Source organism: Eptatretus burgeri, chromosome 7, assembly GCF_056783735.1.
Source record: "Eptatretus burgeri isolate ZD-2024b chromosome 7, Ebu_testis_v1, whole genome shotgun sequence".
Taxonomy (NCBI): Eukaryota; Metazoa; Chordata; class Myxini; order Myxiniformes; family Myxinidae; genus Eptatretus; species Eptatretus burgeri.
Window position 1 is genome coordinate 30,385,026 of NC_140967.1, and position 27,547 is coordinate 30,412,572.

Consider the following 27,547-nt stretch of genomic DNA (forward strand, 5'->3'; position numbering starts at 1 on the left):
ACGATAAACTCCACCACGAAGCCACCAACCATCACACATACACACATGCACATACACACATGCACACACACAAACACACACACACACACAAACATACACACAAACATACACACATGCACACACATCAGCCCCAACCCCCACCATGTGTGTTTGCTTCGATCTCCCGGGTAGACACCTTCGCCCAATGGGCTCACTCCCACTTCGCATAAAGGACGTCCCTTCCCCTAAGATCATTTTGCACTTTGCCCCGCCTCCTGCCCCAACCCCCACCCCATTGCCCCGATCATCCCCCTACTGTACGGAAAGGAAAGGTACTTGACATGGAAGCCAGGGATCACATTGTGAGCGAAAATTGTGGCTCGAACAGTTCACAACTCTTAAGCTTTTATTTTTCATTCTCATAAAACTCCATCTGCTTGTGAAAAGTTTCAAGCAAATTATTTGGAGAACCGGAAACATTGTTTTGGGAACTGATAAGCCGTAGTGTGTGTTCAGTTCCCAAGTCGCTAGTTCGTGGTTGCAAAGCTAGTCGTTCCTTATCAACGGTTTTGAAGGGAGTGCTTAAGCACTTGGTGAGTGCTCCACAAGAAACTTCGTAATAGAACACATTCACAACCTCACAACCCCGGATCCATTTACTGGTGACGAGGATAAACATCTGGAGTGTTGAGTCTTGACCATGATTTCTTTGGTGGAGTCGAAAGTGGCTTTTATTTTATTTCTTTACTTTTCCCAAACGTGGAAAAAACACTCTAATTCACTCTCAGAGACACAAAATACACCAGAATAATGAGATAGTCAGACGTTGAAGAGTAATGATAAAGGAGGTTCCAGTTCTTCTAAACAACAACACAACTACAAACTTAGTGATTGTGGTGACAAGACTTGGGGTTTGGGAGGGGAGAGGTGAGTACCAGTGAGGTACCAGCATCTCTACACCATAATACTCTCCTCCAGTGTGTCTGTCCTTTTCAGGCGTGGCCTCCCCTCCCCTTCAAAATCAAATTTCCGCCATTTTGTTTGCTCCTCGGTCTGAGGCCTCTTTTGTCAGGCTCATGCTATATGGGTCTCTCACGGCTTTATCTTCACTCTACATTGATATCTGATTTCATTTTTCATCGTTGTGAAGATGGTTCAAGACTCAGTTGCAGCAAACGGTGATAAAGTCGAAGGTGATAAAGTTTTTTTGGAGAAAAATACATTTTAATATCCGATTTGAATGTTTCTAGTCAAACGTGATGTTTGGGCAAGAGAAGGGGGGGCGGAGGAGTGGGGTGTGGGTGGAGGAGTGGGGCGTGGGAGGAGGAGTGGGGCGTGGGAGGAGGAGGGGGGAGTAAGAGAGAGATAAGGAGGAGAGGGATGCGGGAAAAGAGGAGAGGGAGGTGTGAGAAGAGGATAAGGAGGGGGAGAGGAGGAGAGGGAGGGGGAGAGGGAAGGGGGGGTGAGGAGAAGAGTTCACGTTTTGAAGTCACATTTTACTTGAATGTGAAATTTCCACAAGTTCCTGTGAGGGAATGAGGTTATTATTATTATTATTATTATTATTATTATTATTATTATTTTGTGAAAGTGCAGTGACTGAAAACTTAAGTTTAGGAATAAAACTGAGACTATTTGAGGAAACAGTATATTTAAGAAAGAGTGTATTTTAGAATGAGTATATTTATTTCTGGAAAGTGTATTTAAGAAAGAGTGTATTTAAGAATGAGTATATTTATTTCTAGAAAGAGTGTATTTAAGAATGAGTATATTTATTTCTAGAAATTGTACATTTAAGAATGAGTATATTTATTTCTAGAAAGAGTGTGTTTAAGAAAGAGTGTATTTAACAAAGAGTGTATTTAAGAATGAGTATATTTATTTCTAGAAAGAGTGTGTTTAAGAAAGTGTATTTAAGAAAGAGTGTATTTAAGAATGAGTATATTTATTTCTAGAAAGAGTGTATTTAAGAATGAGTATATTTATTTCTAGAAAGAGTGCATTTAAGAATGAGTATATTTATTTCTAGAAAGAGTGTATTTAAGAAAGAGTGTATTTAAGAATGAGTATATTTATTTCTAGAAAGAGTGTATTAAGAAAGAGTGTATTTAAGAATGAGTATATTTATTTCTAGAAATTGTACATTTAAGAAAGCAAGACATTGGGAATGTTCCCTCCTTCTCCATACATATACAAGAAAATGTGAAATTTCAAAAGCATTGAACTTATCTTTTTATACTGTTTGGAGAATTATATTGAGTGAACGAAAATGTGAAATTTCCAAAGCATTGAACTTATCTTTTTATACTGTTTGGAGAATTATATTGAGTGAACGAAAATGTGAAATTTCCAAAGCATTGAACTTATCTTTTTATACTGTTTGGAGAATTATATTGAGTGAACGAAAATGTGAAATTTCCAAAGCATTGAACTTATCTTTTTATACTGTTTGGAGAATTATATTGAGTGAACGAAAATGTGAAATTTCCAAAGCATTGAACTTATCTTTTTATACTGTTTGGAGAATTATATTGAGTGAACGAAAATGTGAAATTTCCAAAGCATTGAACTTATCTTTTTATACTGTTTGGAGAATTATATTGAGTGAACGAAAATGTGAAATTTCCAAAGCATTGAACTTATCTTTTTATACTGTTTGGAGAATTATATTGAGTGAATGAAAATGTGAAATTTCCAAAGCATTGAACTTATCTTTTTATCCTGTTTGGAGAATTATATTGAGTGAACAAAAAAAAACAAAAAAAAACATTTTGTCCACTAAGTTTCATTCGACTCCGTCCACAACTTTTTGAGATATCGTGCTATATATCATTTTGGGCCCGATCTCTCAAAGGTGAAGAATCACTAAAATAATTCTAGTCATCGGATCCGGATCCGGATCTGGATCTTCACCAAAATCTAATCAGTTCATCCTTGTCCCAACACTGAACCTGTCCACAAAATTTCATTCGATCTGTCCACAACTTTTTGAGATATCCTGCACACAAACAAACAAACAAACAAACAGACAGAAGGGGTGAAAACATAACATCCTTCGCCTTCGGTGGCGGAGGTAATTATAACTTTTGCGCAGACCGTAAACGATGTACCGCATGACACGTGCACAGCCGAACAGGCGACGTGGTGGATTATCTGCGATTTTTATTTCACGGGCGATTCATCTTTGAGATGTCTCCAGGGTTGTTCTACGTTAAACAGCGACTCTTTTGTGGATAAAGTCATTATTTGAAAGAATTAATTATATTTCATTAACTGCTGCATGTGCGGTGAAGACCGGTTTTAAAATCAAAGGGATCCTGATATGCAACCACAGCCTTGCCAGCAATTCCTTATCAACCATTTAATTGGAGTACTTGCTTGAGTGCCCAAGCCATTTGCTCAGCGTCCTACAGTCATCAACGGGACCATGCTACGTCATTCTGGGCAAATTGTTCACTCACTGCGGATGTTTTTGCTGTGCCACATCATCCCGAGTGAGTGGTGCGTGCTCCGTCATCCCGAGTGAGTGGTGCGTGCCCTGTCATCCTGAGTGAGTGGTCCTGCTCCGTCATCCCGAGCGAGTGGTTCCTTTTACGTCAACCTGAGCGAGTGGTACGTGCTCCGTCATCCCGAGCGAGTGGTGCGTGACCTGTCATCCTGAGCGAGTGGTTCCTGCTCCGTCATCCTGAGCGAGTGGTTCCTGCTCCGTCATCCTGAGTGAGTGGTACATGCTCTCTCATCCTGAGCGAGTGCTTCGTGCTCTGTCATCCTGAGTGAGTTGATGTGAAATATCACCCGATTTCTGAGCCGTTTATCGGGCGGCGTTTATTTCCAGACGGGAATTTGTCTCCGGACGTGTCCAGATGGAAGTTTGTCTCCAGACTTGTCCGGACAAGAGTTTGTCTTCGGACATGTCCAAGCAGTGTTTCTGTCCAGATGGCTTGGCCCCGGATACATCTGGCGGGTTTTGTCTCCTGACATGTTGGGGCGTGTTTATAGTATGACTGGTATAAAATGGATTTCAGACATTATTTTGTTTCCATCTTCACTGTTATTCTATGCGGAATCATTTTGATGAGACAGTATGAATCGCAATTAACACTCCACCACATGTCTGCCTTCCATTCCTCTCACCTCAGACTGTCTTCCCTTCCCTCATCCGTCCTCGCCCCCCACCCCTTCCTCCTCTATCCTTTTCCCTCCGCCTGCCCTCTCTCCCTCTTCCTCCCTCCCCCCCTTTAGTGTTCCCGTCAGCGAAGCGACTGGGTGGTATTTGCTTGTATCGAATAAATAAGATTTATTGGATGTCTGTTTGTTTGTTTGTTCGCGTCTTTTCACAAGGACCACTGGACCGACAACCACTAAATTTGGCACACAGACCAAGTCCAACCCTGGGGTTGTCCTAAGTGTATTTCCGTGCACAGCCTCAACCTTTAAAGACCCCGAAGAACCGTAAGACCTTTTTTTTACATGTTTGAGAGAAGACTTTCTACATGCTTGGGAGATAAGATCCCTTAAGACTCAAAGACCCAGAAGACCCTGAAGACCATTGAATTCCCTGAACACAATGAAGACACTATATAACCCCGAATACCTCAAAGACCCTATGGATGCAAATTTCTCCAAAATTAGCATAATGGGTTTTTGGGTGATAAGTTAAAATGTTGCCAATTAAACTTTATTGATAATTAATTTTAAAAAGTAAATGTTTTTGGGCATTTTGCACAATGTATTGATACAACATTTAATGGGAAACATATTTAATTAAATACAACATGTATCTTACATATATGTACTCGAACTTGTATTTTATTAAGCTCAGGGATTCTCGTATATACATACATATATATATATATATATATATATATATATATATATATATATATATATATATATATATATATATGTATGTGTATATATATATATATATATATATATATATATATATATATATATATATATATATATGTATGTGTGTATATATATATATATATATATATATATATATATATATATATATATATATATATATATATATATATATATATATACACATACATATATATATATATATATATATATATATATATATATATATATATATATATATATATATATATATATATATATATATATATATATATATATATATATATATATAACAATTATATTGGCATCTGAAAGTCTGGTTGGAGGCTCCAGTCTGGCTTCAATGGAATGTTTGTCGAGGTGATATCCAGATGTCTCTTTGCACTCTTATCAACTTCAGATTGTAAATCGTTCCCCAGCCCTTTCAATTCGTGGTGACGTGACCTCCAGATAATCACTACCAAGGGGCCATGTGTGATCTCTTCCAGCACCCAAATGGCTGCAGTGTTGGCGCCATTCTGTCTCCAGGATGACCAGACATTGTCTAACCCCCACCCCCTTACCCCTGCATATTATATAAGAACTCAAAAAGTCCATGTATGGCAGAATAAGAAGAAGAGCGTGTTGCTTGCTTTGGTTATTGAATCTCCTCTGGTTCCCCATATGCATATGTATTAAATTATTCAAACATACAAGAGGAAATGGGTATTCTTCGACAACCCTTTGTACCACAAAGACGGTTAAGATCCCTAAGACTCTTGAAGACCCCTAAGACTGTGAAGACACTAGTCTTTTGAAGACCCTTAAAACCCATAGAACCCTTTAGAGCTGGAAGACCTCATTGGCCCTTAAGACCCGAAAGACCCTCAAGACTTTGAAGACCATAAAGAACTGTAAGACCTCAAAAACCCTGAACACCCCCAATGACCTGTAAGACCCTTAGACCCTTAAGACATTAACGACCCATAAGACCTCAAAGACATTAAAGACCCCAAGATCCTTAAGATCCCTTTATCCACTAGTGTTTCCTTAAGACCCCTTTATCCATTGGTGTTGTGGCTGTCCTGCCCCGAATACAGTCCCCCCCCCGCCACTCCACCCCACCCAGTAGATTATGCTCCTAATCCACCTGCCCCATTCTCAGCCCTGCCAGCTCTCCTGCTTCTCCCACTTCTCAGTGCCTGCCACCCCCCACCCCTCGCCCACTTCTCAGTGCCTGCCACCCCCCAACCCCCCCCCCCACCCCTCCCCCCGGGCAACGCCAGGTAACGTCGGGTAACCCTGCTAGTAAATATGAAAAACATAAAACATATAACATGCTTTTGATATGGTCTGGCACCCTGCCCTGCCCACCGAACCCTCTTCTTATGGTATCCAAGACCATCTCCACTCATGGCTCGCAGACTTCATGTCTTATTGCAGCCACCCTGTGGCCCTTAATGGAGTTCTCTCATCCCCTCTATCTGTCCCAACTGGAGGCCCTCAAGGCAGCGTTTTGGGCCCTGTTCTTTTCCTGGTTTTCATCAATGATCTCTCTGACTCTCTGGAAAATCCTCTTTATCTTTTTGCCGATGACTCCATCCTCTGCCCCATCATCTGTCATCCCCCAGTTTGGCAAGCAGCAGCTTCTTCACTCTCTTCAGACCTAGATAAAATTACAAGCTGGTCCAACACGTGGAACATGTCTTTCAATCTTGACAAATCTCACACCCTCACCATGTCTCTCCAAAAGGGCCATCTGGAAAACCCCCTCATCTACTTACTCAACAATCCTCTTGAAGAAGTCCTTTCATTCAAAATTCTGGGTCTCACTATCTGCCATGACCTTTCCTGGGAAAGCTACATTTCCAACCTGGCCTCCAAAGCCAGTCGCCGATTGGGCATCCTCCGTCGTGCAAAGTCCTTCCTCGGCTCATCTGAGCTCCTGACCACATACAAAGCTTTCATCCGCAGCCTGATGGAGTACTGCTCTCCCCATTGGGTTGGTGCTCCTGCCTCTCACCATTCTCGGCTTCACGCTGTGGAAACCAAGGTATTAAGGATCATTGGTATCTCCCACGATGAGGCTGAGTCTTTGGTCTCACGCTCTCACGCTCTCACTGCAGGAATGTTTGTGGTCTTTCTGTCTTCTGGCGTCTCTTCTTCAGCCTCCCCACCCCCCGTTCTGTCTGTTCTCTGCCCCCCCCCATATTTCCGCAGGGCACTCAAGGTCCGCTATCAACCCCCTTCTGGTGAAACTACCAAAATCAAGAATCACTGCTCACCTTCACTCTTTCATTCCTTTCTTTTCCTGCCTTTGGAGCAAACTCCCACACACTCTTCAATCCCACTCTTCCCTCCAGGTCTTCAAAATATCTGATCACCACCATCTCTGATTTTCCCCCATCCAAAGCCTGATCTTTTCTATCCCCGTTAATCCATCCCAAACCCACCTGCTTCAAATTCCCTGCTTTCCTTGCAGAAAGTCCCTGTAGTGTCCATCTTGTATAGCCCGTGTAACCCCACCCCATCCATCTCCCTTCTACAGATCTCGTCATGTGTCTATTCCCCACTGGTTTGTGCTTGCCACTCCCGTCCCTCTTGTCTCCTGCTCCCCTTGTTATATGTCACGTGTGTTAGTTGTTATGCGAGCCTTGATTTTTTTTATTTTTTTTTTTTAAAGAGAAGTCATTGCCACTGAAGGACGTTTCGGCCAGAGAACCCGTCTGCCAGCAGTGAGCACTGATCCTTGGAGGTTAAAAATCCCCGCATGGTGTCTTCAGCAATAAGAGAAGCTGACGCCTCGAAACTTGAACAAATTCTAAATTCCTGCCCGAATGTCCAGGGGGCACTGCATCAATGGCACAGTTGCGCCTCAGTGATGATGTAACCGGCGAGCCGAATTCATCATTGAATCCCAGTCCAATATGCAATTGCTGACAACTCCGTGTATGCTGAGCATCTTTGCTTCGTGTGGCTGCACATCAAGAGAATCGGGTTCGTGCAGCACCAAGAACGGACGTCATCTTGTAACACTGACGTCCCATTGTTTGTTTTCATCAATGGTTCAGTCTTGAAGCCGGCTGTCTGATCCTCACGAGTTTGTGTGCTGAAAAGTCTCCTGTCGTCGATACACGACTAATAGAGAAGACTTCCCATGTGAAACCGTTCATTACAAGGTGTCCTTTCACAAACACCGGACAAAATATCGGCAAAGGGACATCTATCTATTACGTTCGCAAAAATGTGGAATTGTTTTTTTTCCCCCACATCCTGTGGCCATTCCTTTCCCAACTTCGTGTTGTGTGTGTTTTCTGTTCTCGTTCTCTCTCGTTCTCTCTCGTTCTCTCTCGTTCTCTCTCGTACTCTCTCGTACTCTCTCGTACTCTCTACTACTCTCTCCTACTCTCTCTACCTCTCTACTCCCTCTCTACCTATCTACTCTCTCTACCCCTCCCAAACTCCCCGTCCTCCTTTCTCTCTCCGACAACTCCGCAATTAAGTAAGCTGACATCTTTTCAGTTAATTATCGATTTGACAATTCCGGAAAAAACATGATCTATTAAACCGCATCACTTCCTCATTTCCAATGACGTCACAACTTTCAAATGTGGAATAGAAAACCGCCAGGTGGTGGCCAGGTGAGGTGTGCGTGCCACGCCCAGGCACGATAGGTGAGCGTGCCACGCCCAGGCACGTCGTGGCCTATCTCTCACAGCTCTGCCTCATCGACACAGATTATTCCATGCTTGTACTTCAGTCATTTCCTTTTCACGCTTCCATCTTCGATTGGACCTCAATCAGGTTTAATAATCTTCCGATTCGAGCTACCGGTGCTTTCGTTACCTGTATTCGTGCTCCCGCTTTCATTACATCGTGCGGTGTCGTTACTTCGTTCTACCTACGTTCATGGCGTGCTTTTTCTCGTTCACCACAGCAGCTCGATGGTATGGGATTCCTTTCCGTTGTGTCGTGGCTGTTTATTGCCAGGATAGTCTCTTTAGCAGGTAAGAGTGACTGCTTTTAATAAATATAATCAATTGTGATGTTATGTACACCTACTCGTGCCTTTGGGTGCTTATTCGTGTCGTACCTGGTATCGAAGTCACACTTCTTCCTTCAATCCAAGATAATTTTGACATCCTAACTAATAAACTTTCAGGCGTCATCAAAATGAAATATGACGTCATTGCTTCGTCAAGTGTTGAATTTGCTTCGAAATGCACCAAGGGGACCCACCAGCTGCAGCGACCCACAGTGTGACCAAGCATTTGTACACGACTTCACCAGAAGTGATAGGAGACTCACAAAAACCTTGAGAGGGATCCTCCAAACCTGTCTGGGCATGGTCACCTCCCCCTCCCCCTCACTATCAATGAATAACAAAGGAATCTTATTGTTGTGTTTCTAAAGATAATGCAATACTATGGTGAGGGCCCTTCTTTGTACCTGCTTGCCAACACACCTTGCCATTTTGTCATCTGTTAAGATCTGGTTCAAGGGCAACAATGTTGAAAAAAAATCTTCAGTGGTCAACCTGTAACCCTGACATAAACTGAGCAAATAAACCACTTTGGGCCATCTTTGGAATTCCATCTGAGGCTCGCATTTAGTCTGAAGGAGTCATGGTGTAATGCGACACATTGTATGTGCAAATATTTGTCCAAAATGTTGGTGACCGTGGTGCATGCCACTGTGAATGTCTAATTGCAAGTAACGAATCCTGCAGGTTTCCTTCCTGTCCCAGTAGATTTGGTAAAAGTCAGTTTAGTAATCATCAATTGGCCAAAGTGACTCTTGGTTTAAAAAATGCAACCTCATGATCCATGATGTGTATATATATATATATATATATATATATATATATATATATATATATATATATATATATATATATATATATATATATCTGTAACCTGATTAAAACTAGTCATTGAATTTGGTTGATTAGCAGGCAGTCCCTCTGGTGGGAGTGCCTTTCTTGGCCCACCTTCGGTGGGCAGTGTGCTCCTGCACATTCTTGGAAATGCACTTTATAATTTTTGTTATTTTTATGAATAATTTTTATTGATCATAACATGTGGTTCTCCATATCAGATGAAGTTGACGTGTAATACCGGCTACCACCAAAGGTGGTGATATTTCCATCACATGTCCATTTTCGAGTTTCGGTGACGTCCACGTTTGCCCCATTCTAGTAAGATATCGCTGGAGTTTCGCGAGACATCTGGCAAGAGCATTGATTTGGGGAAATGGGAGATTATTATTTTTTTTTTTCCATAGAAGGGGTTATGTGTGTCTTCTTCATTGTTTATCTGCAGCACACAGTTGTGGAGTGCCAATACTGGTTGAGGGTGTGGCTGTGTTGCTTATGCAATGCCCTCTACTGGTTAGGGTAGGAATTGGTAGTTTGTTCAGGGTGCTGGCGATGGATTGTCTGCTCTTCAGAAAGGACACCACGGGATCTTTAACATCAACCAACAAATGCTGCCAGACGGGATGGCAGTTCAATGTCCATCCGAGGGTTGATGGCGCACATGCATTGATGAATCGCCCTGACCATGAAAGACCAGGATGACAGTTGATAGCTGGGTTGGGATTCAAACTCAGGATAAACAGCTAAGAGTTGAGTGTGTGTACCTCCAGGCCATCCTCTCAGCTCTTAGGTGATTATTGATACAATCCAATGTGTTAATAGGGTGTATGGATTTGATGGGTACAGTGACCAGGATGCTCATGTGCAGGCATGTAACCATGAATACCAGCTTACACTTGGTCTTTTGCCAGGTTTGGATTTGTCACGCCGGTGGAAGGTTGATCTGCCTGCAGGAGAGTTTGTGGTGGGAAACATCAAGGCCTCTGACGATTCATGCCAGCTGTGTCTGGTGGGCTCTACATTTTGCACAACGAGCCTGAATCTGACAGAAGTCGACAGTCAATTTTTCAATTTCACCTGCCTCCCAAATGGATCAAATTACTTTTTGGACTTGCACTGGACTGTGTGTAAGTTTTTGTTCCTCCTTGAAACTTCAAAAGATTTATTTTTATTGTGACTATATATATTTATTTTCTCAACCTGTTCTCACTCAAGTCTTTCATGATTCTATAGTGATGCTTTGTTTTAGTTGTCTGCTGGGAATATATTTTCATCCGGTGTAGCAATGAACAGATTAATTATTGGAATCTTAACCTTGGAAACCACTTTTGTCTTTGTCGTGTTTTATTTATTTATTTATTTTTTCATTCCACATTGTTGATAATGCGTTCTTTAAAGGACATCCTCTTGTAAGGTCACCTTGGAAACCACTTGTTTGGGATTCTCAACTGAGCACTTCGCTCATTACGTCAGTCCATATACAGGGTGTCCATAAAGTCCTTGTGCAACTTTGAAGTTTTCTAACTTTTGATGTACATAGAAAGTGATGGATAGAAAGAAAGAAATTGTAAATGGCCAATGGCCACAGAAGATGATCCAACTTTTGCTGTGATATGTTGTGCTATTATTTTACCAGCACCACTGCCACTTGATGATGAGCCTGTGGTGGCAGAAATGGTGACCACAAAGGCACCTCCTTGAGGACGTTCCAAACATGTTCAATCGGATTTGAGACCAGAGATTGTGCAGGCTCGTCCATTCTTATGATGTTCTGGTCTTGAGGTGGAGCACTGACAACAAGTGCACCATGTGGATGTGCATTATCATTCATAAAGGTTAAATTGTAACCTTGATCTGGGGCTCGAGGCATGATGACGGGTAAAGTAATCTCATCCATGCATCTGACACCAGTCAAAGCACCTCTCCGAATGATAAGATTTTGCCAACTTGAATGCCAAACCCTACTATGGAGCTGCACATACCAAACCGATCATGCTGCCCGATGGTGTGATGATAAAATCGTTCCACACATTTTCTTCAGACTCAAGCACATCCACTGTTGAGGTTGAGGCAGAATCTAAATGCATTGTTGAAAAGAACATGATTCCACCGGTTGACCTTCCTGCAGTTGAGCTGATTTGTTGCCCGTTGCACACACTGCATTTGATGGTGCTATATTAGAGGAACTAGTGTGGATCGGTGTGTTGCGTGCACCTTTCCACACGTCGCTGCTGAGCCATAGGCATATTTGATCATGTCTGCTTTCTCAGGGGGAGGGGGAAATGTGGAGGGGGGATTGGGTGGATGGTGGTGGGAGAGGTTGGCCAAATAGATTTTGTGCTCTGACTGAATATACATTGTAAATCAGAGGTCAGAACCCAACATGTATAAATATAAAGGAACTGAGCACAAATTTATGTTCATTACCTCTGCCACCGAAGGTGGAAGGAAATTGTTTTCACCCCTTTCTGTCTGTCGTTGTTTGTGTGCGGGATATCTCAAAAAGTTGTGTACAGGTTGGGTGTGTGACAAGGACGAACTGATTTAGATTTTGGTGAAGATCCGGATCCAGATCCGACTACAATTTTTCTAACTGATTCTTCACCATTGAGAGATTGGGCCAAAAAATGATATATAGCACAATATCTCAAGTTGTGGACGGATTCGGTGAAACTTGGTGGACACGTTGAGTGTGTGACAAGAATTGATTAGATTTTGGTGAAGATCCAAATTCAGATCGGGATACGAGAATTATTTAATTCGTAAAGTGATTCTTCACCATTGAGAGATGGGGCTGAAAGCGATATCCATAGCATGATATTTCAAAAAATGTAATGGGCCCGATATGTTTTTGTGGCGGAAGTATGTGCTCCACAGAGTGCCCTTCTGAGGACTTCCGAGGACACTGAGGACGACGTGTTTGCTGATGTTTCAAAATAAAATGTTGAAAAATAATTGATTTTACTCAATTGTCAAATTTTATTTTTCTTTGCAGGAGTGAGGCTCAGGGAAGAACAAGGTATAACTAATGAACAGGAAAGGGAGGAGGGGAGGAAACTAATACTAGATAGTGAGATGTTTAGTTTAGAAAAGGTTAATAGGGGTAATAAATATCCTGAGAGAGAATTGGGGATGACAGAGATGGCTGTGCACTGCTTGCTTGAAATCAGGGAGGTAAGAGTTTGAGACAGAAAAGCCTCTGGAATGTGGTTCCTTTCAAGGGAAAAGTGAGGAATAAATGATTTGAGGTTTGCTCTCAGCTTGGATTTTCGATGTTTCACTAGAACGGAGTTCCGAGAAGAATGCTTGATCCTGGAGTAGATGGGGTGACTCGGAGGACAGGGAGAGTCGAGGGAGCAATATCGGAAAATTGACAGGTGAAAACAGGCCACCGACATGCGTGTAATGTGAGGGAAACAGACATTGTGTTTCATCCTTGTCACAGGAAACTCCAGTAATTTTGAGAGCTTTAGATTCCACAGAATCCAGGAGATACAGATGTAATGCTGCAAAGCCAGCCCATAGTGGAGAGCAGTATTCCATTAAGCTGCAAGGGCCTTGTAGCACATTTTTTTCAAAGAAAGAGTTCGATTTACCAGCTTTGCTATGCGATTGGCTCAGGAAAGGTCATGGCTGAGGTTGAGGCTTGGAAGTTCAAAAGACTGAACCTCTTCCAGTTGGTGACTTAGGAAATAGATAGATGCGTTCATTTTGATGCTCTTTCCTGAGTGATCGATTGGTACTGTGAGATTTTCCATGATTAAAGAACCTGTTCCATTTGTCAGACTAGTGTCTAATTCTTGAGTGAGAGGGAGAGGGTGATGGATGCAGCAGTAGTTGCTGTCTGCTTTGCAGAGGGAAGGAGTACAAGACAACACAATGTGGAGGCATCTGCAAAAAGGAAGAGAGGGTTAACAGAGGATCAGAGAGATTATTAATATAGATGAGGAACAAGACTGGGCCCAAACACTGCCTTGGGGAACTCCAATCTGCACTGGGAGAGGAGGAGAGGGTTCCGTGTGTGTCATGTGTGTAGGAAGTCAGAAATCCAGGACTCAAGTGAGTCATCGATGCTGCATGCAAGGAGATTGATAAGCAAGCAGGATGCCAGACTGTGTTGATTAACTCTTACCCACACATCTCTGTCTCTGGACGGCCTGGCTCCTGATGCGTACGACATGTTTTGTCTCCAGATGTGTCCGGACGGTGTTTGCCTCTGTGCAGTATTTATAGTATGACTGGTAGAAAATGAATTTCAGACCTTTTTTGTTTCCATCTTCGATGTTATTCCATGCAGAATCATTTTGAAGAGACTGTATGAATCATAATTAACACTCCTCTGCACATCTGCCTTCCCTTCCTCATCTCTCTTTTCCCCTCCACTTCCTCTCTCTCTCCCTCCTCTTTTTCTCTCCCCCCCCTCTTTTTCTCCTGTTTATTCATTCCTTTGGTTGTTTTGCCCACAACTGTCATACTTTCATGCGTTGCATTTTACGCTTTGTCAAAACCTTGTATGAAAACAATTAGTCATTTGATGTGGAAATCTTAATGTGCAGAAAACTCCTTTATTTAATTTATCTTCCTATTTGCAGCCTTTCCAAATACAGTACAGGGGAATGTTTTTCTTGGCAGTTTGAAGGTGCTTGCCTCACTGCCACCCTTGCCTGGAACATTGCACTGGAATTTCACCCTGATGCAAGAAGGAACGTTGGAGCTTGCATTCCCATTTCTTCGTCCCTCACCTCTGGCCCCGCCATCGATGACCCACACATCAGCTTGCTGCAGTTGTGCATTTGTTGATGCAACCAAGGACGTCTGTAAATGTGGGCATTCAGAAGGCAATGTGTTTCAAGTCAACACTTTGGATCCTGCTGACCACAACTTCTCTTTGGGTGATTTCTGCTTCTCCTCCAGGACTAATGGCAGTTTATATAAAATGCTTCTCAGAAATAGAAGCTTCATGAAGCTGCAGCTGTTGCCTTTCAATGATGCTGCATCTCAACTGCCCCAAGAGCTCTTTAATGCCACATACGTTGGCGAAGAAATCCCCGGTGAGATTTTTGTACTGCAGTTGTAGATCGTGCGTAAAGCTCTGGAAAAGAAGAAATTATTATCTTAATTACCACTAGGTTTATTACCAGATTGACAGTCTATTAAGACAAGAAGGGGCATCTACATATTCCATACAAAACAGATGTGGGAGAATTAAGTTGGGTAAAATGTAGTGGCCATCCATTTTGCATATCCACAATGTCCGAATTTTAATCCACTATTCCACCCTCCATCCTCCCCAGTAGTCATGATGTCCTTCTCCGGTCTTGTTTCAGGCTTTGTTTCACTTCTCTCATCACTCTTCCACACTATCCGAACTTCCTTGATCTCTTATCACCACTCCATTTCCTCACCACATATTTTTGTTTTCTCATTTGAAACACCAGCCCCCCCCCCCCCACTCCACCTCATCTGTTTTACATAAGAAATAAAATGATGGCCCGAATGGGATTTGAAAGGACAGTCGATAAGAGTAGAGTGGGGGTGTGGATACAGTTATGGAACAGGAAAGAGAAAAGGCAGGGCTTACAGAGTAAAATAAGAGGGTTTAAAGGGTGTAAAATATTAGGACACCAATGGTATGAAAAATTGCCAATTTAAATTGTAATATCACAGGTATTAGTTGCTGTTCCAGCAAATGTCTTTAAATTGCATTCCTAACACAGTCATGTTTGAATAGCAGCATTCTGAAAGTACTTTAAAAACTTTCAAAAGTATGACATATCCCGTTAGGTGTGGACGTTGCGAACTTGTATGCTGTCAGGGTAGGGAACATTATGGGGAAAAACAAAAATTGGATTGCTTTGTGAATATTATTTGAACTTCAGTTTTATCTTGCTTATATCCTGCAAACTCTCCGACTTGTAATACCTCATTTGCACCTAAAATCTGTGCCATGTCAAACAGCTCTTACCAAAGATGTTGTGTGCCGGAGGGAAGGAAATTATCAATGGGTGGTGGTGGAGAACTAATAGTACATTAACATGCACAATGCATGGGGGGGGGGGGAGAAGCTGAATGACAAGTTTGCGTTGAGTTGTGTTGATGTCTTATGGAGTCCAAACTGAGGAAATGCCTCAGGTCTGTTCTTTCTGGGAGTTGCTGCACTTTCAGTGTCACGAGCACATTACCCATCGGGTGATTGTGTCACCACCCTATAGGCACACACACACACACACACACACACACACACACACACACACACACACACACACACACACACACACACACACACACACACACACACACACACACACACACACACACACACACACACACACACACACACACACACACACACACACACACACACACACACACACACACACACACACACACACACACCTGTCGGACCCTCTATTTTCACTATATGTAACATATATATATATATATATATATATATATATATATATATATATATATATATATATATATATTTAGAGGTGAGGTGGAGGAAGAGAGTGAGGGCTGAACCAAGGACCAGATGGTGGAAGCTGAAGGAGGAAGACTGTTGCGTGAAATTTAGGGAGGAGGTGAGACAGGCGTTGGATGGTGGTAAAGATGGGTGGGATGATTGGGCAACGACAGCAGAAGTTGTGAGGGAGATAGCTAGGAAGGTACTTGGTGTGACATCTGGACAGAGGAAGGAAGATAAGGAGACTTGGTGGTGGAATGAGGAAGTACAGGAAAGTATAAGGGAAGAAGGGGTTGGCTAAAAAGAAGTGGGATAGTCAGAGAGATGAAGAAAGTCGGCAGGAGTACAAGGAGTGGCGTCGAAAAGCAAAAGAGAGGTGGCAAAGGCCAAGGAAAAGGCATATGATGAGCTGTATGAGAAGTTGGATACAAAAGAAGGGGAAAAGGATTTATACCGATTGGCAAGACAGAGGGACCGAGCTGGGAAGGATGTGCTGCAGGTTCGGGTGATAAAGGACGCAAATGGGAATGTGCTGACGAGCGAGGAGAGTGTGTTGAGAAGGTGGATGGAGTACTTTGAGGAGCTGATGAATGAAGAAAATGAGAGAGAGAGAAGGTTGGAAGAGGTGGAGATAGTGAATCTGGAAGTGGGGTGGATCAGTAAGGATGAAGTGAGGACTGCTATGAAGAAGATGAAAAGTGGAAAGGCGGTTGGCCCAGATGGAATACCAGTGGAGGCATGGAAGTGCTTAGGAGAGATGGCAGTGGGGTTGTTAACCAGATTGTTTAATAAAGTCTTGGAAAGTGAGAGGATGCCGGAGGAGTGGAGATTAAGTGTACTGATTCCGATTTTCAAGAATAAGGGTGATGTGCAGAGCTGTGGAAATTACAGAGGGATAAAGTTGTTAAGCCACACCATGAAGTTGTGGGAAAGAGTAGTGGAAGCTCGGTTGAGAGGAGAGGTGACGATCTGTGAGCAGCAATATGGGTTTATGCCAGGAAAGAGCACCACTGATGCGATGTTTGCTTTGAGAATGTTGATGGAGAAGTATAGGGAAGGCCAGAAAGAGTTACATTGTGTGTTTGTGGATTTAGAGAAAGCTTATGATAGGGTACCAAGAGAGGAGTTGTGGCATTGTATGAGGAAGTCGGGAGTGGTGGAGAAGTATGTGAGGATCGTGCAGGATATGTATGAGGACAGTGTGACAGCGGTGAGGTGTGCGGTAGGAATGACGGACCGGTTTAAGGTTAAAGTGGGATTGCACCAAGGATCGACTCTGAGCCCTTTCCTGTTTGCAATGGTGATGGACAGGTTGACGGACGAGATCAGACTGGAGTCTCCATGGACCATGATGTTCGCGGATGACATCATGATCTGTAGGGAGAGTAGGGAGCAGGCTGAATCGAGCCTTGAGAGGTGGAGGTACGCACTGGAGAGAAGGGGAATGTTGGTCAGTAGGAGAAAGACGGAGTACATGTGCGTAAATGAGAGGGAGGGTGGTGGTATGGTGCGGTTGCAAGGAGTTGAGGTGGGGAAGGTGGATTGGTTTAAATACTTGGGATCAACTGTGCAAAGTAACGGAGAGTGTGGGAGAGAAGTGAAAAGAGAGTGCAGGCAGGATGGAGTGGGTGGAGAAGAGTTGCAGGAGTGATTTGTGACAGAAGGGTAGCTGCAAGAGTGAAGGGGAAAGTATACAAGACGGTAGTGAGACCAGCTATGTTGTATGGTTTGGAGGCGGTGGCGCTAACAAAAGACAGGAAGCAGAGCTGGAGGTGGCAGAGTTAAAGATGCTGCGATTCTCGTTGGGAGTGACGAGGATGGATAGGATAAGAAATGAGTGTATTAGAGGGACAGCGCAGGTAGGACGGTTTGGAGACAAAGTGAGAGAGGCGAGATTGCGATGGTTTGGACATGTGCACAGGAGGGAAACGGAGTATATCGGGAGAAGGATGTTGAAGATGGAGCCGCCAGGCAGGAGGAGAAGAGGAAGGCCAAAGAAGAGGTTCATGGATGCGGTGAGGGCGGACATGCGGGTGGTTGGAGTGTCAATGGAAGATGTGGAGGATAGAGCAAAATGGAGACAGTTGGTCCGCTGTGGCGACCCCTAGCGGGAGCAAGCCGAAAGAGGAAGAAGAAGAAGATATATATATATATATATATATATATATATATATATATATATATATATATATATATATATATATATATCAATAGCACCACCACATTCATTTAACCTTGATATTCATCATAGAATGAGGGACATGTATTGTATAACATGCATTACATATTGATCAGAGCAACAAATATTTATGCTTGTACATGTATGCAATAAGACAATCGCTCAAACACTCCCATCCTACTTTATTGGAGTTATTACATTTAGAGGCGACAATATTTAGTTACTTCAGTGCTGTTTTGTGGCCAGAAAGATGTGCTGTTGATCTGACTTCTGATATGTGGTCTGGATATCAGCAGAACAATCCAAACAGAGAAAGTATCAAATATGGCTTTTGGAGATGGACACTGAATACAGTACTGTAATACTGTTGCGGATCCAGGGTCGGGGGTGAGAAGACCACGGGGGGGGGGGGGGGGGAGACCTACCTCGGGTTCCCACCAGACTCAGAAATCGCAGGTCGTCACACACACGAATAACTTTGTGATGCGGTGGGTTGCTAATCGACCGCGAACATCAATAACTCGACCACGTGACTTAGGTTCCTCCATCTAATAAATACCATTTACCTAATGGTCACATATTCCAATTACCGGGGGATGCACCCTCGGTACCCATTGGCTCAAACAGGATCACCTTTCCAGATCGGATGCAGCCGAGCGTAACTGCCAATCGTGTACCGGCTAGGAAACAGATCGTTGGGGGGGATAGGATCCTGGCTAAACTAGGATGCGGGCCATGCTGGACCAATGGAAGAAAACATGAAAACGAGCTGGGAACATTTCTAAACAACATTTATTTACAATCAAGTGAGGAAAAGTATGTGGCACATTGAATGGTTTGATTCCAGATCCGACTATAAACTGTCAGAATGGTGCTTTGCAGGCAAAGCATTGCATACCTATGTTTGAAATTAGACATTAATTGTATCTGTGTGTATGTATGTATTTAATATATGTATATATATATATATATATATATATATATATATATATATATATATATATATAATCTATGATCTATGGAACTGTGGTTCGGGGCTACCACATGGGGTGGTTCTGGGATTATCTTCCCGATCTCTAGACCTGAGGCCACCTACCATAGAAAACTCCGTGATCCAATGACTGCAGATCTTAGACAGCCGTAGTCACTTGACTTGGACAACCGGTCTGGCAGGGTTATGCTTCGAGGTTTCCGGGATGCCTTTATTGGCACAGCAACCTAACTGGAGGCCATACCCTTGGCACAGCACCTGGTGACATTCTGCCGAGTGGAACATATGTGCAGCACCAGCTAGTCACGTGAGCCAATTAGTGGGGTAAAATGTCCCAGGCTAACACTAAGTGTGGACTGGGCTGGACCAATAGGGAAAAGACGTTATCAACAGGATGGAAGAACATTTTGGGATTTATTTATAGTAAAGGATCATAAAGAGGAGGAGGGGTTTGTGTGGCACTTGTATGCTGTAAGGCTTGGTTTTTCAAACCCGGGGGCGCAACCCCAAGTGGGGTCGCCGAGCAAATTTTGTGGGGTCGCGGGCGTCCGCTTAGAGCAAAAAAAAAAAATTGTTTACTTTCAATCGGTGTTCGCTTTTACGGGATGTAATATAATCGGTTCGTTCAAAGTATGGGAACCGGTGCAACATGACGCTTGGAATGGGATCCAGCCAATGTGTGGTCTTGCTGAAGGACGGTTCATTTTGGCGGGAAATTAGTGGTTTGATCCACGGACACTCAGACTCAGACTCTGACTCTATCATTAACGTCTATTCACGTCTCCACGTACGACTCGAGACCTTATTTGTGATTGCAGCACCGGCCACCAGCAAATCTCGAGAACGTTCTTACCAGGATAAATTTCTGGACCTTAGATCTTACTACGTGGTGGATAAAAGTGGGGCACAGAGGCCTCAGTGTGTGATTTGTTTTGAAGTGCTTTCTATGGACTCCATGAAACAAAATAAGTTGCAGAGGCATTTGACTACAAAACATGCACCTTATCAGGATAAGGAGAGAGCATTCTTTGAGTGGAAACTTCTTGCACTCAAGAATATGCGTCTTGACAGAGAGGATACATGCAATCAGACCAATTCTCGGGCATTAGAGGCCTCGTATCGAGTGTCGCTCCATCTTGCCAAGACTAAAAAGCCTCACTCCATTGCGGAAGAACTCGTGCTGCCATGTACAAAGGACATGGTATCTCTGATGGTTGGGGAGGAAGCGGCGAAGAAACTGGCAGTTATACCCCTCTCTGACAACACCATCCAACGCAGAATTGAAGATATGAGTCTGGACGTAATGGCTCAGGTCATACAGAAGATCAAGGAATCGCCGTGGCACACCATACAGTTGTACGAGTCCACTGATATCACATCGTATGCGCAACTCATCGTCTGGGTCCGCTTCATCAAAGCTGATAACTTTGTCGATGAGCCTCTGCTCATCAAACCATTGGAGGCCACCACCAAAGGCGAGGACATTTTTGGGAAAGTAGAGCAGTTTTATCATGACCATGATCTGGACTTCGGAAAGTTGCTCGGTTCGACAACAGATGGCGCGCCAGCAATGTTAGGAGTGCGTTCTGGATTCAAGGCTAAATTGCTTGAGGTGGCTCCTCAGACCTCCATACACTGCATGATTCACTGAGAAGCGCTCGCCTCTCGTACTTTGCCACAAACCTTGCAGAGCGTGCTCTCAGAAGTCGTAAAAATGGTGAATCACATCGAATCGAGTGCTCTCAACACGAGGTTATTCAGGCTATTCTGCCAGGAGATGGACGCCGACCATAAGAATTTACTATTCTACACTCAAGTCAGGTGGTTATCTCGAGGAAACCTTCTTCTGCACGTTTACGAGCTCAAAGATGAACTGAAGGAGTTCCTACGCACACAAGGGAAAACAGCATGGGTCGCGTTGCTTGAGTTGGAATCTTGGCTGTCAGAACTGTGCTATCTCATTGACATCTTTGTCTCAATGTCCTCAACCGCTCCCTCCAAGGCAAAGACACCAACCTCATGATTTTTCACGACAAAATGAGCGAATTTCTGGCGACTATAAAATTACTGGCAGACAAAGCAGCTTAAGTGCTTCAGCGTTTCCCCCCATCTGGTGGAGCATCTAACGACCTGCCAGTATGATGATGCTGAGCTCGACAGTCTTTCTGGGGAGATAGTACGTCACCTTCGGTCGCTCATTGAACAGTTCGAGCACTATTTCCCTGAGCTGGATGTGCAGTCCTTTTCTGTGGTTCAGGACCCTTTCACGGCTCCACTGGACTCAATTGCTGATGAAGATGATACAGCGCAGGAAGAGCTTGTACAGCTCCAGCAGGATTCAGGAGCGCAGGCTCTTGCACGGACGAATTCGTTGTCGACATTCTGGTGCAAAATGCTGTCGTCGTACCTGACCCTGTCACGGCACGCCATTAAGGTTCTCATGCCATATTCTTCATCATACTTTTGTGAGCAGTCGTTCTCCACCATGGTGGTGATTAAAACAAAGTACAGAAATCACCTAGAAATGGAGCATGATATGATCCTGGCATTGTCATCTACTTCTCCACGAATAGAGAAGTTGGTTTCTGAAAAACAGGCTCATCCTTCTCACTGATATATCTAAATGTCATTTGGACTAAACTTCTGAAACATTCAACTGTACTATTTGGATACTGTCGGCTATTCTCCGTTTACTCGTCAATGAAAACATGACAATGGTGAATAAAGTAAACAGTAAATGTTCTTGTGTCATATTAAATCTTCTCTTGTATATTATGAATTCGGTTTTGAATCATTTGGGTCACGCGATGTAGAGAGGTTCTGAAATTGGGTCGACACTAAAAAAAGTTTGAAAACCACTGCTGTAAGGTTTCATTAACAAGGGATGGCAAAACGCATGTGTAGGGTACTCGTGAGGGTACGACACTTGCATGCAGTGAATCGGACTGAGACAAAGAGCAGAACCTTTACCCTTAACACTTATGAAGCCCACTTAAGACAATCTTATCTACGATGAAACATAAGACGTGATGCACTGTCAGATTCATTCTGGGGAAAAGTAAGCTAGAAGATGAGAGCCAGACAGATAGACAGACAGCAAGGCTTGCTGGCGACCTCTTTCTTACCTTCCGTGGGTCTGTGATGATCCAAAAGGTGGGGGTGGGAGGGTGGAGAACGGGAATGCAAGGGTGTGTTGGTGCTGTGCCGATGCTGCTGGAGCTGCTGGAGCTGCCGCATGTGGAGCTGCATGCTGCATTTGTCCTTGGTCCTTTCAAGTCAGGCTGGTAACAGGGCAACTCACCCCGATTGCTCACCAAAAGCTCATGGTTCGACGGGGGCACCCTCGCAACACCTGTGACTCTTGGTCGATGGACAGGCAGCTTTGCCCAGATTGTGGCTCAACTCTGAAGTAGCTCAGCTCACAAGGCAGCGGTTCTGATAGGTGACAATGACTCTCTTGTCATGAGATCGAGCTGTCCCTTTTAGCCCAGGTGGCGAGGCAAAGCGACCGTTTCTCGAACATTTGCTCCTTCCACTTGCAGTGTCCCTCGATTGACCATCCCTTGCCGCAGTGTGACGTCACGGAGTGCAGCTGCTGTGCTGTATGTGTCAACTGCGCAACATGATGGCAGCATAAAACGATCACGATTACCAAGCCAGTGCTGGCTCTGAACGTCGGTGCAACCATGGTGAGCAAGAGAGAACACAAGGCATAGAAGGACTTGAGGATTGAACTGGGTTTGTAGTGATGAAGAGTTTACTTGACCATGTGGTGAGGTTTGAACTTGAACTGGAAATGGTGAATGTGTTACAGGGAATTGCAAAATGGGGGTTGGAAACACAAAGGGTGAAGGCATTACAGGGAATTGCAGAATGGGGGTTGGAAAGACAAAGGGTGAAGGCATTACGTGGAATTACGAGGTTAGGAGCAAAGTGCAGTGGGTACACGGAAATATGGTACGGAAGACAGATGGAGTGTGGATCGCAAGATAGAGAGTTGGATGAAGGGGGAAAGACTTGGCTAAACCTACAACAGCATATATTCCCTTTGTAGCCCATTGGACACAAGGAGGACCCTATCTGTATCAAGTAATAACGAAATAATGACATCGAGAACCGCTATAGTTTGCAGAACCATAACAATTATATATATATATATATATATATATATATATACACATTCATACAGAAGTATGAGTCACAGTAGGTAATGGATTAATTGAGATGTGATAACAAAAGAAATTGTTTCAATTTGAAGCCAAAAGTACTTTCAAGGGATTTTCGTGAACCCTTAAGGACATCACAGTTATTTATTATCAGAAAAAATCTAATCTGTCATTACATTCAATAATCAGTGTGACCCTTTTTTCCTTGAGAACTGCCTCAACTCCATTTTGAGATTGATTTAATTAGTTTATGGATTATGTTTGAGTCGATGTTTTCCCAACAGTGTCGGAATGCACTCCAGAACATAGTCAGATTGTTCACCTAATTTTAATCTTTCTCTCAAATGTAGTCACCCTTATAGTCTATTCTTTTAAGAAAGAGTGTCGGTCAATAATAACTATATAATTTAATAATATGGATACATATTGTCGCGGTGCTGGCGGTCCAGGTTAAACTCCCAGACCCAATTTGTGGTTTCGGGCGGTTAACACCGTGAGCCCGGATGGTCGAGTGGTTCCTTATTAATAGGAGGTGGACACGTTAATCCTCAGAAATTATAAAGTGCGTGAGAAGGGCAAGGCACAATGGCGGAGTGATGAAGGCATGGGTGGATGCACAACACGGGGGGGGGGGGGGTTTATACTCGAACCCCACAACAAATACGCATTAACATCAACTTAACTTAACCACGGAATTTAATGAAAATGGCCAAATATTTACAAAGGACAATAATTCAGATGTAATAATCGTGAGAGAAACTAAAGTGTAAAGTCGAGCTGCCTCTACACACCGACTCTAATACAGATAAGGGGAAACGAAATAAAAAAAATCCTTTATTCTGGCACTTAATTTGGTCCAGAGATGATCTTTAAGGAACGTGGAATCGAGGTGCTTCGATTTGCATGTGTAAAATGGTGCCAAGCTGCTCTCTCGCAGCGGGGACGTTCGTCAGGCATTTTGTGAGTGGTATTCAACATCAAGGCTCAGAGACCCCGTGCAGCTTCTTTGTCGATTGTCCTCTCTGATGCCGCGGCTTTGCAGAATCGCACCATCCCCTTTGGTGGCACACACGAGACCTCGAGGATCGTTCCATATGACCAACCAAGAGTCAATAGTCAGTGTCTTGCTCAGTATGCGAGCCAAATCGCCTCAGCACGAATGTGAGAATTGTGCTGTCGTCTTCATGCATCGAAGGAAAGCTAGCCAGAAAGGCCTGTTCTTACAAGCCATCTCATGGCTATGTTCCTTCTCGACTGCATGCGTCCCTCGCTCTGCACACGGCGTTCTTTTCTGAACTCCATCTGATGTCACACCAAACCACCATTCCACCTTCGGGCCCTGGCTTGCTCGGAAGTAAACCTCGGAATGCAGGGCCTCTATCTGTTCAGCACGCCTGCCTCTTCTGATGTCATGCTCATCAATCAGCCTCAGGGGCATGACTTCGCTCGCCGTCACCCTTGGAGGTGGGGCTTCTGCCTGCTCGGCATGTTTGGCTCGCTTGTAAATGGAAAATCATAGGTTACAGGGGGGCAATCACATACTGGGGGAATTTATTCTCAATCCCGATCTAATTAACACCGCACCACCCAACACTTAAGCTCACAGTTTCCCTACTTATTTACATCCAGATGTCTCTTTCACATCCACGGGCCAAACAACTCTTCAATCCTCACTCTCCTCTGAAATTCCTCCATCTACCCCTTCAACCATAACAATATCTTCAATATCATGACAAATTTGTTTGAAATCATGATTTGAGAAAGCTTGCCATTAATTTCAGTGGACTTGTGCTTTTTCACCCCACTGTGTATGCTTTCAATAACACACACAAACCATGCCATAGGCAAGTTCTAAACGAGGCACAAAATTAACAAGCAACCATGGCTATTGCCGTTGATGTTCTCTTGTGTGGTCGCAATGCCGGTGTATAAATTACTGGGTTTTCGGCCACTTTGGCTGTGCCTTTTTTGTTTTTCTTGGCTCTAGTGCCCTTTCTTCAATTTCTCCAATGAAATAATAACATTACCCATAAAATTGAGGCATTGACCAAAAAAAAGCAAAGAAAAAAAATCTAAAATGGTGCCATATATGTCTGTTGTTCTTCATTGTTTTCATTTATTTTTCAAACGCTGATGGTTTGAAAAGAAATCAAAGGCGTTTTCAACCCAGCCCAATATAAGGAATAAATGTGTGTGCATATTGTTTATATTAGGTTTTTCAGGAAATGGTGGGAAAAATAAAAAATTGTGGCCAAACTTGCTGCTTTCAATGTGGCCACATTGATTGGCCAATGTGACCACATCCACATTGATTCAATGTGGATCAATGTGGCCAAACTGCATCTCACTTGTTGCTTTCACAGCAATGGTTTCCATCAGTGCAGATGTAAACCAGACTGAATTGGATATTCTCCAGTGGAACTTGGCTGTATATCGAGTTTGGCTGCAGAAGTTCTATTTAGCTCTTCATGCTCGGTCATTTTGCAATCGAAATGATCAATGCGGCCAAACTGCTGGAATTTATTTCTAAGCATTGTAAGGTCTCCATTGTATATAAGCAGAGGGGTTGCCACTTTTCTGCTAATGCAATGCCAGACCAGGAGGGTTGTGTACAATTTGTGTCAAAAGAATTTAACCACAAGGTTAGAATATGCATTATTTATACTCTTGGCATCGTTACTGAGGTTCCGAACATTTTGATAAAGTTACAGCAAGTTTATTTGCTGAGTTAGCAAGTAAAGTGAAAAAATTGTTCCATGCTCCTCTCAGAAGTTCAATTCCTGCCAGAACCATCAAAAATGTGCTGGAATCGTAAGGAAAAATTGGTCCTTGACTAACTATGGGCATCGTAGTATTGACAGCGAAGGATCATTCAATTTGCATCTGATGCTTAAAGCCAGTTTGACATGATGGCAATGTCCCCTACCAACTACTGAACATGCCGTCGCACAAGCAACCATTATGCGCAAGTGGCACATGAGCGAGTCTCATATTTATCCATGTGCCTGAAAGTATGTTGTAGGTTTTGGACAAACATTTTATGCTAACTTGGCAGTCGATCGTTTTGCTGCGTGTAATGCCATAAATAATGACACCCCTGAAATACTTTGAGGTGATGATCTGTAAATTGATAACTTTTTTTAAAATTCGACCAAGAAGGCTCATGGAAGAGTCCAAATTTGGAAAGCAAAAATGGACAATCTTGATTTACACTAAAAGCTAAATTAAAAACCAAATATTTGGACAACAGGAGTGTCTTTGTTCTCTCTGATTGCATCTCATCACCTTGGTGACTTGTGAAGTGTTTACAGGTTTGTAATGCATCATAATCGCCTTGTAAATTCGCCACTAAAGGTGGATGGAGGTTATGTTTTCATCCCTGTTTTTGGCAGAGAGGTATGTGCTCTACCTAATGCCGTTTTAGTTTTTTAGTTTTTTTTTTTTTCTATCTCCTCCTTTTCCTTTGCAGAAACCTTTATCATCTTTCTGGATCTCGATGATGGCTCGTCTGTCCCAGTGATGAGTCCTAACTGGCCAGATGGAGTGCCTAACCATGTTTCTGGTAGCTGGCTGGTGCAATCACAAAGCAATGTCCTGGTGAAATTTTACAATAAAAGTGCACCAGAGTGTGAGAACGGACATTTGACTATGCTTTTGGGAATGAACGAAGGACATGAAGAGAGCTGGCGAGAAGATGAGTACTGGCCTGTGGAGCAATATCTAGGGTCGGGGGATGTGTATTTTAACTTCTCCAACTGCAACGTGGAAACCAAGACGCTGCAATTCTTTGCCATCTTCCAGGCTTTTGAAGGTAAGATTATTCCAGCTCGTGAACCCACCTTGCAGTTGGGGTTAACCACAGGAAGCAGTGATGAAAATATAAATTCGTAATTTTGGAGTGTTTCAGCATCTAAATTATGAAAAAGAAAAGCAGTGCCTTCCCAGTTTGTCATCCAAAAATATTGCTTTGGGCCATTATGGACAACTATTGGTGGAGCTGTTGCCAACGATGCTACCTGGGGGTGTCGTTTATCAATGCTGT

The 27,547-nt window shown here is 43.3% G+C and overlaps 1 protein-coding gene across 1 annotated transcript in view; it reads left to right on the forward strand.

The window, feature by feature from the left end:
- Window positions 1-8,527: 8,527 nt before the first annotated feature.
- The window catches only part of CDCP1 (CUB domain containing protein 1), a 43,855-nt gene continuing 24,835 nt past the window's right edge, over window positions 8,528-27,547 (forward strand). Inside the window, exons 1-5 of the mRNA XM_085887902.1 lie at window positions 8,528-8,631; window positions 8,768-8,834; window positions 10,615-10,830; window positions 14,296-14,754; window positions 26,975-27,316. Of these exons, the coding sequence (XP_085744028.1) occupies window positions 8,777-8,834; window positions 10,615-10,830; window positions 14,296-14,754; window positions 26,975-27,316 (1,075 nt within the window). The 5' untranslated portion in view covers window positions 8,528-8,631; window positions 8,768-8,776. The remainder of the gene's footprint in view (window positions 8,632-8,767; window positions 8,835-10,614; window positions 10,831-14,295; window positions 14,755-26,974; window positions 27,317-27,547) is intronic.